General features: G+C 41.7%; 1 protein-coding gene across 3 annotated transcripts in view; it reads left to right on the forward strand.

Annotated features, from left to right (window-relative positions):
* The window catches only part of SCN10A (sodium voltage-gated channel alpha subunit 10), a 96,681-nt gene that overhangs the window by 8,629 nt on the left and 72,007 nt on the right, over window positions 1–16,045 (forward strand). For all 3 annotated transcript variants that reach the window (XM_066244354.1, XM_066244355.1, XM_066244356.1), the window contains exons 4-5: window positions 14,595–14,723; window positions 15,286–15,377. In XM_066244354.1, coding sequence (XP_066100451.1) covers window positions 14,595–14,723; window positions 15,286–15,377 — 221 coding nt within the window. The remainder of the gene's footprint in view (window positions 1–14,594; window positions 14,724–15,285; window positions 15,378–16,045) is intronic.

The raw sequence follows: 16,045 nt of genomic DNA on the forward strand, positions 1-16,045 counted from the left end.
TAAAAATTTTCTGTTCATCAGAAGACAACGTTTTGAGTGAAAAAGCAAGCCTATTGTAAAAAGCATTTGTAGGCCCTGGCCGGTTGGCTCAGCGGTAGAGCGTCGGCCTGGCGTGCGGGGGACCCAGGTTCGATTCCCAGCCAGGGCACACAGGAGAAGCGCCCATTTGCTTCTCCACCCCCACCCCCCTCCTTCCTCTCTGTCTCTCTCTTCCCCTCCCGCAGCCAAGGCTCCATTGGAGCAAAGATGGCCCGGGCGCTGGGGATGGCTCCTTGGCCTCTACCCCAGGCGCTAGAGTGGCTCTGGTCGCGGCAGAGTGACGCCCCGGAGGGGCAGAGCATCGCCCCTGGTGGGTGTGCCGGGTGGATCCCAGGTGGATCCCGGTCGGGCGCATGCAGGAATCTGTCTGTCTCTCCCCGTTTCCAGCTTCAGAAAAATACAAAAAAAAGGAAAAAAAAAAAGCATTTGTAACACATATACCTAAAAAGTGTTTATTTACAGAAAAGTGAGCCCATATAAATAAACTAGAACTATTTCCAAGCAACCGATTTTTAAATGAGCGAACATGTATTTGCTTAATTGAATTTATTGGGGTACAGGTTTCAAGTGTGCAACCCAATAACACACCACCTGCACACTGCACTGTGCGCCCATCGCCCCAAGCAATCTCTTTCCATCCCCATCCCCCCCTTGGCCACTCCCATCCCCCCTCCCCTCCCCACCACCCTTTTCCTTCTGGCTGTCACCACTCTGTGGTCTGTGTCTATGTGTTATATACGGTTTTTTACTTAATCCCTTCACCTTCTGAAAATGAGCAAAAATTTAAATAGATATTTCCCAAAAGGAGAATCCAAATGATCAATAAACGTATGAAAATATTCTTGACCTTAATTAAGAAAATGTGAACTAATATGAAGCAATAGAAACTCAGGCACTGTGGGTGGGAATGCAAATTTGTACAACCTCTTTGGAAAGCAATGGGTGTTATCGAGTAAAGGTGAACACGCACATACACTGTCATCTTCTAATTATACTCTTGGGAACATACACTCAACAGAAGTATGTACTTGTGGGCACCAGTACACAAGAAGGACACAGCCACAAGAAGGTTTATGAACATTGCCCATAAAAACCCAAAACTGGAAACAACCCAACATTCATACATTTTTGAATACATTAAATATCTCCATTATGTTCTTAAAATGGGATAATGTACAGCAATGAAAAGGAATAAACTGTAACTCCACACAACAAGGGTGATCTTAGGAATAGAATATTGAATAACAAAAGTTAGACATAGAAGATTACATAAGTATGATTCCATTTATACAAAATTCAAAACGAGAAAAAACTTTACTATTTTGTTTAGGGATGCATACTGAGGAGGTAAAAATGTAAAATAAAACAGCAAAAGAATTAGGATAGTAGGAATCTCTAGGGCAGAGGAGGGAGGACGTGGCTGGGAAGGAGCCTGTGGGATGCTCATAATGTGCCATTTTGTGACATGAGTCGCTTGTCACACGGCTGCTATGGACTGAATTATGCGGCCCCCCAAATTCCTATGTTGAAGCCATAACCCACCATGTAACTATCAGAGAAGGAGTCTACAGTATAAGGAGGTGGTCCAGGTTAAGTGAGGCCGTAGGGCAGAGCTGCAACCCAATAGAACTGGTACCCTTATAAGAAGAGGGATGGATGCCAGAGCAAGGAATAGGACCTTAGCCAGCCAGGAAGAGGACCCTCAAAAGAACCTGACCCTGCTGACTCCCTGGCCTTTAGCTCCCAGCCTCCAGAACTGTAAGAAGGTAAATCTGTGCTGTTTAACCACTCAATCTATGGTATTTTGTTAGGCCAGCCCGAGCTGACTAATGCATAAGCAAGCATTCATTTAATGATTAATTTGTGTTTCTTGAACATTTTTATCCTGCATGTTACATATCATAATAAAAAACTTAAAAACAGAGTAATTTAAAAAAATTAATGACCATTACATAAAATGCAGAATACTGGAAACAATAAATCAGAAGGGAGGTAAAAAAATCACTGTTAGTATTTCAGCTTATTGTCCTTTTCTCTTTCTCAGCCTCTCTCCCTCATAGATAGAGGTAGAGATAGGTATACAATTAGATAAAGCTATAGATATAGGTGTAGGTGTAGAGGGAGAGGTAGAGGCAGAGGTATAGATATAGATATAGATATAGATATAGATATAGATATAGATATAGAGATAGAGATAGAGATAGAGATAGATAGAAATAGATAAATGATAAAGTTTATAGATGATATAGATGATATAGACAGAAATAGATACAGATATAGATGATAGATATAGATAGATGATGATATAGACATAGATATAGACATAAATGATATCGTTATAGATATAAGATGGCTGAGCTGATTTGACATGTAAAATAGCTGTTTCCTGAACTTTTAATGCAAAGCATTTTCTCTCAAAAATAAGAGCTATTTGGGGATTCTTGTTAAATATAGAAGATAGCATGCATAGGTTTTACCCCAACCGTCTTGAAATGCCCATTAAATGACAGCCTGGAAGTAAGAACAGTATAAGTACAAGAGCAAAAAGGAGAAAGGAAGGCACCCAGGACAAAAGATGTCAAAACAATCCCGGAAGACCGCGGGTGGGTGGAGGCCGGTGCATGACTCAGCAGACCCGGGCTGGTTAAACTGCAGCACTGCCGAGAGGGAGGCAAATGAGGACCTAGGCATTCTACTCTGAAACCTCGGAAGCCCTGAGAATGTTGACATGACACAAATAGCAAAACTTGGGAGTGGAAAGTGGCAAGAATGTGGGAGCAGAGTACGTTCTCTTATTGCTGCTTATCTAATAACAAGAAGTTACAGAATATTCTTTCAAGTTGATAGATCAAGGACCAGAAAATAATTATACAAAGGTAAGCGTGACAACGATATTATTAAGTACAATCAGATGATGGATAAAGCAGAGAGGGAAGAAGAAAGAATTAACAAATGGAAACAAGATATTGTTTAAAGAGATAGGGTACCAAAGGCAGTGCATTACATAGTGTTAAGTGTAATTATGCATTTATACTTATAAAGGCAACCACTAGAACTAAAATGAAAATTGTGCTAAGTTTAAAATCATGCACAAAAATGAAGCAAATATAGCATATCTGATCATGAAATATTTGAAAAACTATTAAATACATAACATACAGCAATATAAGTAAACTAAAATCAAGCAAATCCATTGTTAATAAATATAAATGAATATGACACATCTGTTCTTAAAAATTCATATATATATTTATATATCACAAAGCAATACTCAAATTCATGTTTAATAAAAAAATATACTGCTCAAGGTGATGCAGAAAGGTCAACACTAAAAAAAATGGGCTTAGAAATAAGCAAAGGCAAACAAAGGAGAGTAGGAGGCATGATCTTAATACCAGAGAAGGTGGAACTTAGGGCAAAATCATTAAACAGCACAGAAATGACACAGTGTAACTCACTACAGCAACGCTCATCTTTGCAACAAATACTGCTGTGGCAACAATGTTTGTCAGTCAAAAATTATAAGCATATAAGTGTAAACAGACAAAAACATTGTATAAGGATAGTAAAGTTTAATTACTTAATGTAGCCATTTAGATCAAATGTATAAAAAATATACATGACCTAAGTAATATAATTAATAAGCTAGATCTGATTAACATATATTAAACTATATTCCCTGAAAAGTAGAGAATATACCACCTTTTTAAATAGCCATACAAATTGACCAAATATTAAACCACAACAAAACCTCAATAAGCTCCAAAAAAAATAGAAATAGCAAAGAAAACATGCTTTGACCACCCTGCAATAAAATTAGAAAGTGATAACAAAACCAGAAGAAAAAAAAATAAAGGTGAGGCCTTTCTATATGGTATTTTTAAAAAACCTCTCTTAAAGAACTCTCAGATGAAAGAAAAGCTACAAATTAAATTATAGCATTTCTAGGGAAGAAAAACAAATAAAACCACTTTAATCAGAAACTATAGGTCACAGTTAAAGATGTGCTCAGAAAATAATCCATATCAATTGAAAAGAATGATAAACTAAGTGAAAAAAACCAGAAAGAAATAATATTAAAAATTTTTTAATTAGTTAGAAAATAGGAAACCAGTAGAACTAATAAATCCAAACGCTACTTTGAAAAATATACCCAAACCTTTATTGAGAGAAAATTTAAAGACCTTAATAAATTTAAGGATATCTCATATTAGTGCTGCCCAAATTAATTTACTGATTCAGTGAATTCCCAATGAAAATCCCAGCAGCAGATATTGTGTAGAAATTGACCGAATAGATTTTACTTACATGAATGAAGCAAAATTTATTTACCTATTATCCGATTGATAGGCATTTACGTTGATTCTTGTCAACATAATTCTCACATTCTGCCATCACAACTCTTCAGGGAATATGTTCACACACATATCTGTGTACACACATAACACGGGTAAATGTGAGGGGTGAATTCCTAGAAGGGGCAAGGCTGGGCCAAAGGGATGCACGGCTTTAACATTTGAGATACTGCCAAGTTGTTTTCCAAAGCTGTACCGTATTTCCATTCCCACTAATTATTAAATCCATTCTTTATTGGGTTTTGTATTAACTAAATTGTTGACACAGCTTCCTTTATAAACACACACTGAAAAAAATATATATTTATATATAAAAGATAAAAATCTACCTATTTGGTCCTAGCTCTAGAAATGTATGTGGATATTGAATGTGGGAATGTGGTATTGGGTGATGTTCCGTATCTCCAGCCTCATGAAAATGATCAGACTCCAGATTTTTTGTTTGAAATGCCAACTGCTAACGGCCCTCGGTGGTTTGCCATGCTAAATGTCCTTGGCAGAGATTGGGGCTACAAGATCATGCTCTGTATTTTTTTTAGCAGAAATCAAATCGTAGCCAGTGAGCAGTCAGAGCTGATCCTATCTCCACGTTCTTGATACAGTCTTTTGGACACAAGTGGTTCCCATCCTGTATCACCTCCCTGACATCATACCTCCCTGAAAGGTTAGCTTTGCACTGTTGCCTGCTGATAAAGGCAGCTCCCAGCCCCTGTCACTGCCTGCCTATCTGCTTGTAGAAAGATCTTATATACCTATACTATATAATAAATGTATATGGATTCTATTTTTTTAATCCCTTCTTATACCCAGAAAGAAACTGGTTTTACCGGGGCCAAAGTGGGGAAGAATATGAAATGAAATGAAAAGAACAGGGAGGCACAGAAAGTATTAACAGTGACCAGAGCAGAACTTCCCACTCCTGAGCTCACAAAGTCACTGAAGGGGCTCTCTGACGTTCCTAGGACACTCATCACTAACCATACTGAGAATCTGGGGAGACACTTGACAAAATACAGCAATTCAGTTGCAGGGGGAAAGCACAATGGAAAGAATGTTTTCTCACCTGGAAAAGAGCAGGTGAAATGAAGCCGAAGCTATAGCAAACGGGAGACGGTACCCGCCCGGTTTCACACGTCTAAAGCAGTGTTTTGTGTCTTTGCAAATTTACGTGAGCGATGCCACATTGTAGGTACGCTTTAGCTGCCGCTTTTTAAAATCCAATGTGGTGTTTTTGTATTTTTCTAAATGGCTATGTATAGACTCACTCCATTTATTTTTTTACTGCTGTGTAATATTTTGTAAAGATATTTTTCCTGTATTTTTCTTTCCAAAAGCCACACTACAGGGTGGGGCAAAAGTAGATTTACAGTTGTGAGTCCTTGATAGTTTATTCTTATATTATTTTTTATTAACTACGGTATTATTTTCCATATAAATAACATAAATTTCCTTTTGCTCCATCTGATATTTCTTTATTTAGCTCTTTCATCCTCCTAGACTTAAGTGTGTGTCTACATGTGTGTGAAGTTGGCTTCTGATATTTTCCCATATGGATTATCCTCAACACATGTTTAATAAATCATCATTTCCCAAGAGATTCCTTTTACTGCATGGGTCCTGAACCAGCTCTCCGTGCATACTCAAGTCTGTTTCTCCCGGGAATGTACTCATCACTCCCCTAGGCTACACTGCATCTAAATGCTTTAGGGCCATGATGACAAACATTTTATAAAAACCGCCCACTTTTGCAGTGCTGGTCAACCTGGTCCCTCCAGCCCACTAGTGGGCGTTCCAGCTTTCATGGTGGGCCTGGTAGCAGAGCAACCAAACGGTGCCACGATTGACCCACCATGAAAGCTGGACCACTCACTAGTGGGTGGTAGGGACCAGGTTGACCAGCACTGCAAAAGTGGGTAGTTTTTATAAAAAGGTTCGCCATCACGGCTTTAGGGTAAGATTTGGGAACGGCACCCCTTCCTTTTGTCTTCTTGAAAATTATCTTAGTTTTTCCATCCCTTTACTTCTCCATATCAACTTAAAGGTCAGATTTTCAAGCTCTTTTCTTACCACTTTATTGAAACTTGGATCGTAAATGCACTGAATTTATCTATTATCACATGGAAAATTGCCACGTTTATAAATATCAAGCCTTCCCTCACGTCAGCACGGTATATATTCCAATTTTAATAGGCCTTCTTTTATATTCTTTCATACATTTTATACTGTCTTCTGTAGAGTTCTTGCATTTCTTTTTTTTTTTTTTTTTGCATTTTTCTGAAACTGGAAACAGGGAGAGACAGTCAGACAGACTCCCGCATGCGCCTGACCGGGTTCCACCCGGCACGCCCACCAGGGGGCGACGCTCTGCCCACCAGGGGGCGATGCTCTGCCCATCCTGGGCGTCGCCATGTTGCGACCAGAGCCACTCTAGCGCCTGGGGCAGAGGCCACAGAGCCATCCCCAGCGCCCGGGCCATCTTTGCTCCAATGGAGCCTTGGCTGCGGGAGGGGAAGAGAGAGACAGAGAGGAAGGCGCGGCGGAGGGGTGGAGAAGCAAATGGGCGCTTCTCCTATGTGCCCTGGCCGGGAATCGAACCCGGGTCCTCCGCACGCTAGGCCGACGCTCTACTGCTGAGCCAACCGGCCAGGGCCCGAGTTCTTGCATTTCTTATATTGTCATTTTGGTTGTCCTTTTAAATATTTACTTTTATTGCTAAAATATATTAATGTTTTTAACTTTTATATATTGGTTTTGCATTCAGCAATCGTTCTGAACTCTTTAGCAAGTAAGAACACTTCTCTGTGGATTCTCTTAGGTTTTCTGTTTAAACAGTTATATCATCTGTAAATGATGATGAACTTGTTTCTTCTTTTCTTATTCTTATGCCACTTGTTTACTTTTCCTGTCTTATTGGGCTGGCCAGGACCTTCAGCACAATGCTGAAGCTAAAATAGTGAGCAGTTTTCTTTTTCTCTCGTTTTTATAGAGTAGCCGTGTGTGTGTATTTTTCCGAACTGAGAATCTGGGAGGCTGACAGACAGACTCCCGCATGCGCTTGACCAGGATCCACCTGGCATGCCCACTAGGGGGCAATGCTCTGCCCACCTGGAGCGTTGCTCCATTGCAACCAGAGCCATTATAGAGTAGACTTTTAATACATCACTGTCATCATGGGATTCTCACGATTGCCCTTTATCAAGTTATGGAAATTTCTTTCTATTTCTTGTTTGTTAAGAGTTTCATAATGAATGGCTGTTGGTTTTTATCAACATTTCTGTATTTATTAAGATTATCATGTGGTCTTTTATCTGTTAATATAGTAGGTTACCTTAACAAATGCGATAATCTGTTTTTAATGATTCTAACTTGATCATTGCTAGGTTCAGTTTGCCAATATTTTAATTGATCTATCTTAGTAAATGAGGCTGACATAATCTTTTCTCATTAACTGTCCCATTGGGTAGCTGTTCCCTTCTACTGCCTCCCTGTCTTCCTTCTGCATTGTCCTGGGAACCCAAATTCTGCTCACTCGGCTTTGCCGAGCAGTTCCACTCTGTCCGTCCTCCACACATTTCTCAATGAGTGATTGAAGGATCTCTCCTGGTCGCTGGACATCTCCCAGTAGCCTCTAAATCGTTTGACATATTAGGAAGAAAAAGCTATGCAATCATTTCTGCACGGATAATTAAAAAATCTGAAATGTAAGCTTGATCATAATTTATATAGAATTTCTCACTTTTTATGTCTGAAAAGCAGTGTATTCAAGGACTGACTTAATTCATACTGGTTAACACAGTGTAGTTTGTCTTAAATAATGTGGTTTATTGTCATTTGACAGTCATTGTTTATATTGGTTAAGCCTGCATTCGGCACTGTCGCTGTTGCATCGCATAATATCACAATTCAAAAATGAATCAGCATTTCCAGAGTGGTTTGCAGAAATATAATAGTGATGGAAGTCGAAAAATAAATCCTACAGTATGAAATAAGGCCACAAATATTAGGTAATAAAAGGACTCTATTCTAAATATAAAGCTTGAATCTGTATGTCATGTGACAAGAGGATAATGGATGTGAAAAACACCACAAAGGCAGACAAAAAATAAATAAGAAAACAGAAAGCATGACAATAAAAAATGAAAATCAAATTGTATTGAATTAATGACCCCTTTGTCCTAGTACCCAGTTTATTAACTCTCAGCACTTTTATCAAATAATAATATAAAGCCACCAAAACTTCCACATTATTTTTCAATAAAGCTCATCAACCTCACTTTTGAAACCAATTGACTTTCTCTAGTACAAACAAAAAATAAGGCTTTCAGTACAAATTTGTCCAAATTTAATGCTAAAGGTTGAAAAGATAATGAAGACCAGTCATCATTCACCCTTGTAGCAACACAAGTGAAATTATAGTCTTACAGGGAAAATATAAAACCAGCTTCAAAATCAGTAACAAACATTGTAGTTGGAAAGAGAGCAGGAAGCAACGGGTAGAATTCCTCTAGCAGAACTATCGGATTTCTTACAATGTGACTGGCATTTAAAATCCCTAACTGTTACGTATGTAAACAGCCAGACATTTCACTTTATAGTTTAATGAAACTGGGAATAAATCAAGTGTCGGTATATACTTACCGTGTATATGAGAAAGCAATGCTCAATGACTTTTTATCCTATTTAGCACAAAGCTAATTTTAAGAGAGATTTCTGGTTTAATTAACGATTAGTTTGTAAACTATGAAATAAACTCTGAAAGGTGGGTTGAACATGAATGTTCGTAGCAGCATTATTCACAGTAGCCAAAAGGTGGGAAAAAATGCAAATGCCCATCAACAAACAAATGAAGAAACAGAATGTGATCTATCCATAGACAGTGGGCTATTTTCCTGTCTTACTGGGTTGGCCAGGACCTTTAGCACAATGCTGAAGCTATAATAGTGTTTTCTCTTACAAACAAACAGGATTCTGACATATGCTACAAAAGAATCGAACCTTTAAAAGACACTAAGTAAAATAAGCCAGACCCCCCAAAACAAAAATTGTGTGACTCTACTTGTATGAGGTGCCTGGAACGGGCACATTTAGGAGACAGAAAGTCAAATAGAGGTTGCCAGGGAGTAGGGGAGAGAGGAACGTGGTGTTGTTGTTTCATGAGTAAAGGGTTTCAATAAGTTCTAGAGATGGATAGTGGTGATGCTTGCACCGCATTATGAGTGCACTTAATGTCACTGAATTGTGTACTTTAAAATGGTGAAAGTAGTACATGTTATGTTGCTTGTATTTTACCATAACTGAAAAAAAAAAAAAAGAGATACATTGAAGAAGCTCCAGCCGCAAGGTCAGCAAGGAAAGGTGTCACTATACAAATGAAAGGTGTTGCTTCCAAAGGCTGTGCGTGCCTTATTCCTGGGCATCAGGGGCGGGTCCACAGCATACCTGCAGACCCCAATCGGCCATCTGCCAGCGAGGGCCAGAGCAGAAAATGGACTAGAACAGGGGTCCCCAAACTACGGCCCGCGGGCCACATGCGGCCCCCTGAGGCCATTTATCCGGCCCCCACCGCACTTCCGGAAGGGGTACCTCTTTCATTGGTGGTCAGTGAGAGGAGCATAGTTCCCATTGAAATACTGGTCAGTTTGTTGATTTAAATTTACTTGTTCTTTATTTTAAATGTTATATTTGTTCCCATTTTGTTTTTTTACTTTAAAATAAGATATGTGCAATGTGCATAGGAATTTGTTCATAGTTTTTTTTTATAGTCCGGCCCTCCAATGGTCTGAGGGACAGTGAACTGGCCCCCTGTGTAAAAAGTTTGGGAACCCCTGGACTAGAAATTGACTGCGGCCACCTAGTGTATGTCTCCTCAGCCTACAGGAGGAAGTGAAAAGTGGGTACAAGATGCTGTTTGCCCACACTGAATTGCTCTGGCTGGCAAACAAAAAAAAGGGTGGTGGGGGGTACAATGTTTTAAAATAGGGAATGAAATATTTTAAAATTACTATTCCTGTGAATATGCATTCTATGTCTCACTAATACATTTAGGATTTTCAATAGTATGGACCGTAGACCTCAGGGCCAAAAATATCAGGATGTTTAAACGATTAGACATCAGAATTTCTTTTTTAAAGCATTGAACCAGTGACACTGGTTAACACACTGAATTTCTTAAAATGGATTGGTGGTTGGGAGTCAGCAAATGGCTCCATGCCTGAGAGTCTGACTTTTACCCAATACCCAGTGATTTTCTTTATTCATCAGAAAAAAAACAAAAACAACCCCACTTAGGATATGTCTTTTGCATATTACAAATCTCATGCAAACGCTTCAACAGAACAGGAAGAACTATCTTACAAGCCAGATGCCACCAGAGGGAGAGGATGTGACCCCATCAGCTGCTGTCTCCCACGCTGAGACCTCTAACCTCCTAGCTCTCTGGGGCGCTAGGCTGAGGCACCCTCTGATGAGATGCTGAAAGTAGTTTTTAGAGGGAACTTTCTCCATAATTTCTGGGTCTGCATTTGCTCTAAAGAGCCAGGAGCTATCCGTCAAAGCTTCCCAACAACCTATAATTCTGAGTTAGGATTTTCCAATTTAGAAAACGTAAAGTGTGAGGGCGAAACCAGCAAGACGTGGAGAATGGCAGCTCCAGCAGCTACCCAGCCAAAGATTTCCTCCTGAGTGACTTCAACACTTCTCTCACAGATATGAAAAACTGTTACTGCCATTCACTTTCTTTTTAATCTGACTTTTACTTTTATGTAAGCTATCCAGGTGTGTGGTTTATAAGGTCGCAGTGCTATAAAGAATCTTAACAAAAAACAGCAATTTCGTGTTTCTCATCTCACCTCTAATTCCTTATTTCCAAAGGCAAACACTCCCAGCTTTTTGTTTTACCTCTTTCTTCTCCCACCTCCCTATCTCTAATAATATACTCATACGACTACGTTTTTATGTTTCCGTTTTAGATATTATCTATTGGCTTTCCGTGATGCACAGCCTTGGTTCCTCTCGTGCTCATCTTCCTATTAGTTACATCATAAATTGTAGTTAGATGATTAGGCAATATGTACACTGTCTGACTGGATCTATGATTATACAATAATGCTGCTAAGCAAATTCTGTTCACAGTGGAGTCATGCAGTATATTTTGATTTGAATTCGTTTTTGCACAACGTTTTTATTCTTTCCCCAGACTTAATAAGGATTTTATTTCGTCATTTGCTCGCTAATTTATCCCTCATTTGTTCCTAAACTCTGCTTCAGAGGTTTAATTATTTATCACTAATTTGTTGCCAAACTCTTCTTCAGAGGTTTAATTATTGCTTCAATTTGTTCAACCACATCAGGTTATCCACCGCTTTCCTGTTTTCTTGGGGAAATCACCCTTTGAGTCTTCCCCGTGTCCCTCGATGTTCTCTAGGACTGATGCACACCTGTTTCCCAGAGACTCTCTTCTTCTCCATCTTCTTGTGGATTCCATTTGTCTCTCCTCTACATCCACATCTTTCTCTTTATTGATTGCTTCCTTGTTTCGATGGAGCACATCCTCTAGTAACCTTCTGAGAAGGATAGATAGGAAGTAAATTTTCTGACACTTGGCATATCTGTCATTGTTTTCATTCTACCCTCCTCTTAACAGTTTAGGTGAAGAAATTCTATCTTAGAAAATTTTTCCCTCAAAATTCCATCTTATAACCTCCTAAGCTGCTGTTAAGAAATTTGATGAGATTTTTTATTCTCAGTCCTTTGTGTGTGGCCTGTGATTGTCACTCCTGCAACAAGAGTTAGGTTCTTTGTGCACAATGCTCTAACATTTTGTGATGTTATGTCTTGATCTGAGCCTTTTTGTTCATTTTCTTGAATATCTGTGGCTGTTTATAACTGAATGCTTAGATCCTTCAGTTTGGAGAAATTTATGTTAATTATTTCTTTGGTAATATCTCCTATCTGTTTCTCCTGTGGCTCAAACATTGTGATTATTGGTCTGATTCTCTCATTTTTATACTTTTTGTCACCTTTTATCCATTTACTTTTGTTCCACTTTCTGTTACATTTCCTCAATTTTATCTTCAGCCCTCCCATTAATATCAATATTTTTTTCTGCCATATTTTTATTTTCAAAAGTTCTGCTTCTCCTTTAAATATTTTTGTCTATAGCTTTCTGTTCTTGTTTTATATAATCAGCTTCTTCTGATCTCTTAACTCTTTAAAAATATTTTTTTTGAGGGAGAGAGAGGAAGGGGAAGGGGAGGGAGGGAAGAGAGGGAAGCATCAACGCATTGATCCACTTAGTGTGCCGTTGATCGCTTCTCATACGTGACCTGACCAGGGCCTGAGCTGGCAATCCCGGAATCAAGCCGGAAAGCTGAGGATCCAGCCAGCAACCTGAGCTTGGTGACCCCAGGCTCCAGCTGGCAATCCCAAGATGGAACCTTCAACCCTGGTGCTCTGGGACAACACTCTCTCCACTGCGCCACCAGCCAGGGCCAGAAGACTTCTTTTCCTAACCTTTCTTCTCCCTTGCATTGTCACTTTTTTGCTTTATTCCTTTTTATTTTATTTTTTTCCCGTTTGATTTCTTTAGCCTTTGATCTTAGAAGCATCCTTAAGATTCCTGATGCTGGTTGGCGGGCTGTCTATATTAAAAGTGCAGCATCCTGGGCTATTAGCCTGCCTGCCAGGCTTTAGGGACTCACTGAGGGGAGGAAGCAGGTGGGCGGGAGGGTTGTCTGCCTTTTCTATGCAAGGTTTTCATCTCCACTCTGGTTGCAGCATGCAGCTCTTTCCCTCTTGTTCACCTCTTGAGTGAACAATCCATTTTCAGGGCAGAAGAGGCAGTTCCTCACTGAATGGGTGGCCTGGAGTGGGATCTCAAAAGCCCAGCTGCTACCTGACAGGACTTTCAAAATGTTTCAAGCCCACCTGCCATCCTCCTCCGAACCCCACTTTCCGCAGTAGGTGGCATCTCCGAGTCCGAAGCGGTTCTCCGGCATGCCTTGGCTTGCTTCTGGGAACCCCCGCGTCCAGCTGAGGCCCTGGCGTCCTTGGGTCTGCTCCACGGGCAGCGCTCATCCACCTTCACTCTCACTTACAGGATGATGTTGTGTTCTCTGTTATCTTTGTCCTAGTGGGTTTCTGCTTCTAAAAACCCTTTTACTGTCATCGAAGAAGACTATCAGAAAAGGTAGAGGTAAACGCATATGTTCAAACTGCCATACTTAATCAAAAGTCTTCCCGTTTTTAACACTAAAGTGCTTATGTTTACAATTTCATAACTTAAAAATGTAATGCACCCGAAATTGTGCGATGTCTGCGCGCACCTGGGCCCTTTTGGGCAGTGGTTCTATAAGGGTAGCTCCCAGAACCACAGCCTATACATCAGCCGGGAGCTTGTTAACAAGACAGATTCTTGGACCCTGCCCTAAACTCACTGAGTTAGAAACCCTGGGCGGAGAGCCCAGAAATCTCTGTTTGAATGAGCCCACCAGGCGGATCAGATGCTTGTTAGAGTTTGAGAACGTCTACTGTAGAGGATGAAGGGATTCCGAACCCTTGAGAAACACCAGCCCCTTCCTAGCCTCAGCTCCAGACCCATGCCTCCCAATCCAAACCCACCCAGCGCCCCATGGAGCAAAAAGAGCCATTTTGAGATGACACCCCCTAACAGGAGCCTTCCTCCTGAGACAAGGTTTGTGAACCTGAATGCTTTTTCCCTCCATGACACCTAGTTGTTTCCTGCCTTGTATGGCTCTTAGACCGGGATCTTTGAGACCAGGCAAGGTGGAGGGAGACGGTCAGAGTAGAGAAGTTTGGGGAGCAGAAATGTCTCAGGGCGAGTCCCTCTTCCACATCTTCAGCCATCAACAGGTTGGAGGAGGAGCCTCCAGCTTCCCGCAGGGCAGGGAGCCTCTGGGAGCCTCCTGTAACGGGAGGATCTTTGTTCTAAACCTTGGGGTGGTTCTTCACCTGCCATTGCCTTCTGTCTACCGTCAGAGCAGCCAGTGCTGCCAATCATCTCCAGCACACACGTCCCTCCCCCCAGCCCACTCAGTCTGCCTGTTGGAGCCTCACCCTGCCCTCTTTCCCCTTCCCCCCCTTGGGGGTGACCTTCCAACGTCTTCGGTGGGAGGAGTCCCAGCCACCCTCCCTCTGAGGCTTCGTGGGCACAGTTCATGCTCCTCTCCCGCCCCCTCCCAGGTACATCTTCACGGTCATTTATACCTTTGAAGTCTTGATAAAGATACTGGCAAGAGGATTTTGTCTCCACGAGTTCACTTACATGCGAGATCCTTGGAACTGGCTGGATTTTAGCGTCATCACCCTGGCGTGAGTATTTCTCCACGCTGACTTGTGTGTGTGTGTGTGTGTCTGTGTGGGGCCCGTGGGTATGCCCAGGCTCGCCCTCTGGGGTGTCTCCTTATCGCCACCCGGCTTCCTGATGTGAAACTGGGGTTTTATTGCCACCCAGTGTGACTTTCAGAGTCACTTTCCAGGGTTAGTCCCACATCCTCCGAGAGCAGAAGTGAGAGCCCCCCGATCTGAGTGATACCTGGCCTCTCAGAGTAGATCCCACAAGGCTCAGCCTTGTGCTCAGCTGACACGAAGGCGGAACCAGTGTCTGCTGAGCCTGGCTGGCCCAGTCCACGTGTTCGACTGTCCATCCATACACGTAGCACGAGAGGCCCCCTAACCCAGAGTGATCTTCTCAAAGGGGTCATTCGGAAAGATACTGCAACAGTTCTGTCAGTGTTAGTGTTGGTCTGTAGATACAAGTGTCTATTCCGGGTCCTTCTTAGGCTCATGTTATCCCAAATTGTCCTTATCTATGCCGCATGCATGCCCAGGACTCTCTCCTTGTAGAGATGCTGACTGATGTCCGGTCCTACAGGTACATCGCCATGGCAACGGATCTCCGAGGGGTCTCAGGCCTGAGGACGTTCAGAGTTCTCAGAGCTTTGAAAACAGTTTCCGTCATCCCAGGTGAGCTGCTGTAACCCGCACGTTTATTCATAGGGCACATGTTAGTGTCCATGGCAAATGTCCTCTTGATTTTCACAAGAGCCCTGTAAGGTTCCCGGGCATGGTGTCTTGTCCCCGCTTAGGAGGAAAAGAAACTGAGACCCAGAGAGTAGAAAACACAGTCCGCAAGTTCTCATCACTAGTAAGAGGCAAAGTGTGACCTGGAAACCTAATGTCTCGATTCCTTGACCAGTGCTCTGTCCGCAGTACCTCGTGGTATCACCATCAATAAATGACAGGAAGAAGGTCATGTCCTTGTTCTATGTTCTTGTTGTAGGGGTCAAGGAAGCCTCCGTGTCATTTATACTTTAAACCAAAGGTGTAAACTTGGAAATAGCAAGAGAGAAGAAGGCAGCCGAGGGCTCTGGTGAATGTCTTTGCCATTTCCATGGGTCCCAAAGCTTGAGTCTTGGCCCTGTCTTTAGACACACAGAGGAGAAAAGACTTAGGGAGCCCTCAACTACAGAGAACCAGAAACAAAAGCAGTTCACCGGAGCTCATCGTATCAGACATCCCAGATCTCTGTTGTCACCAGGAGCCCAGAGGAGACTCCTTGGTCTTTTCCAACTTCCCCACACTCCCCTGCACCCCATCGTGTCCCCGGGCATTGGTTAGGGGGTGCTCCTCTG

This window comes from Saccopteryx bilineata, chromosome 10, assembly GCF_036850765.1.
Source record: "Saccopteryx bilineata isolate mSacBil1 chromosome 10, mSacBil1_pri_phased_curated, whole genome shotgun sequence".
Taxonomy (NCBI): domain Eukaryota; kingdom Metazoa; phylum Chordata; class Mammalia; order Chiroptera; family Emballonuridae; genus Saccopteryx; species Saccopteryx bilineata.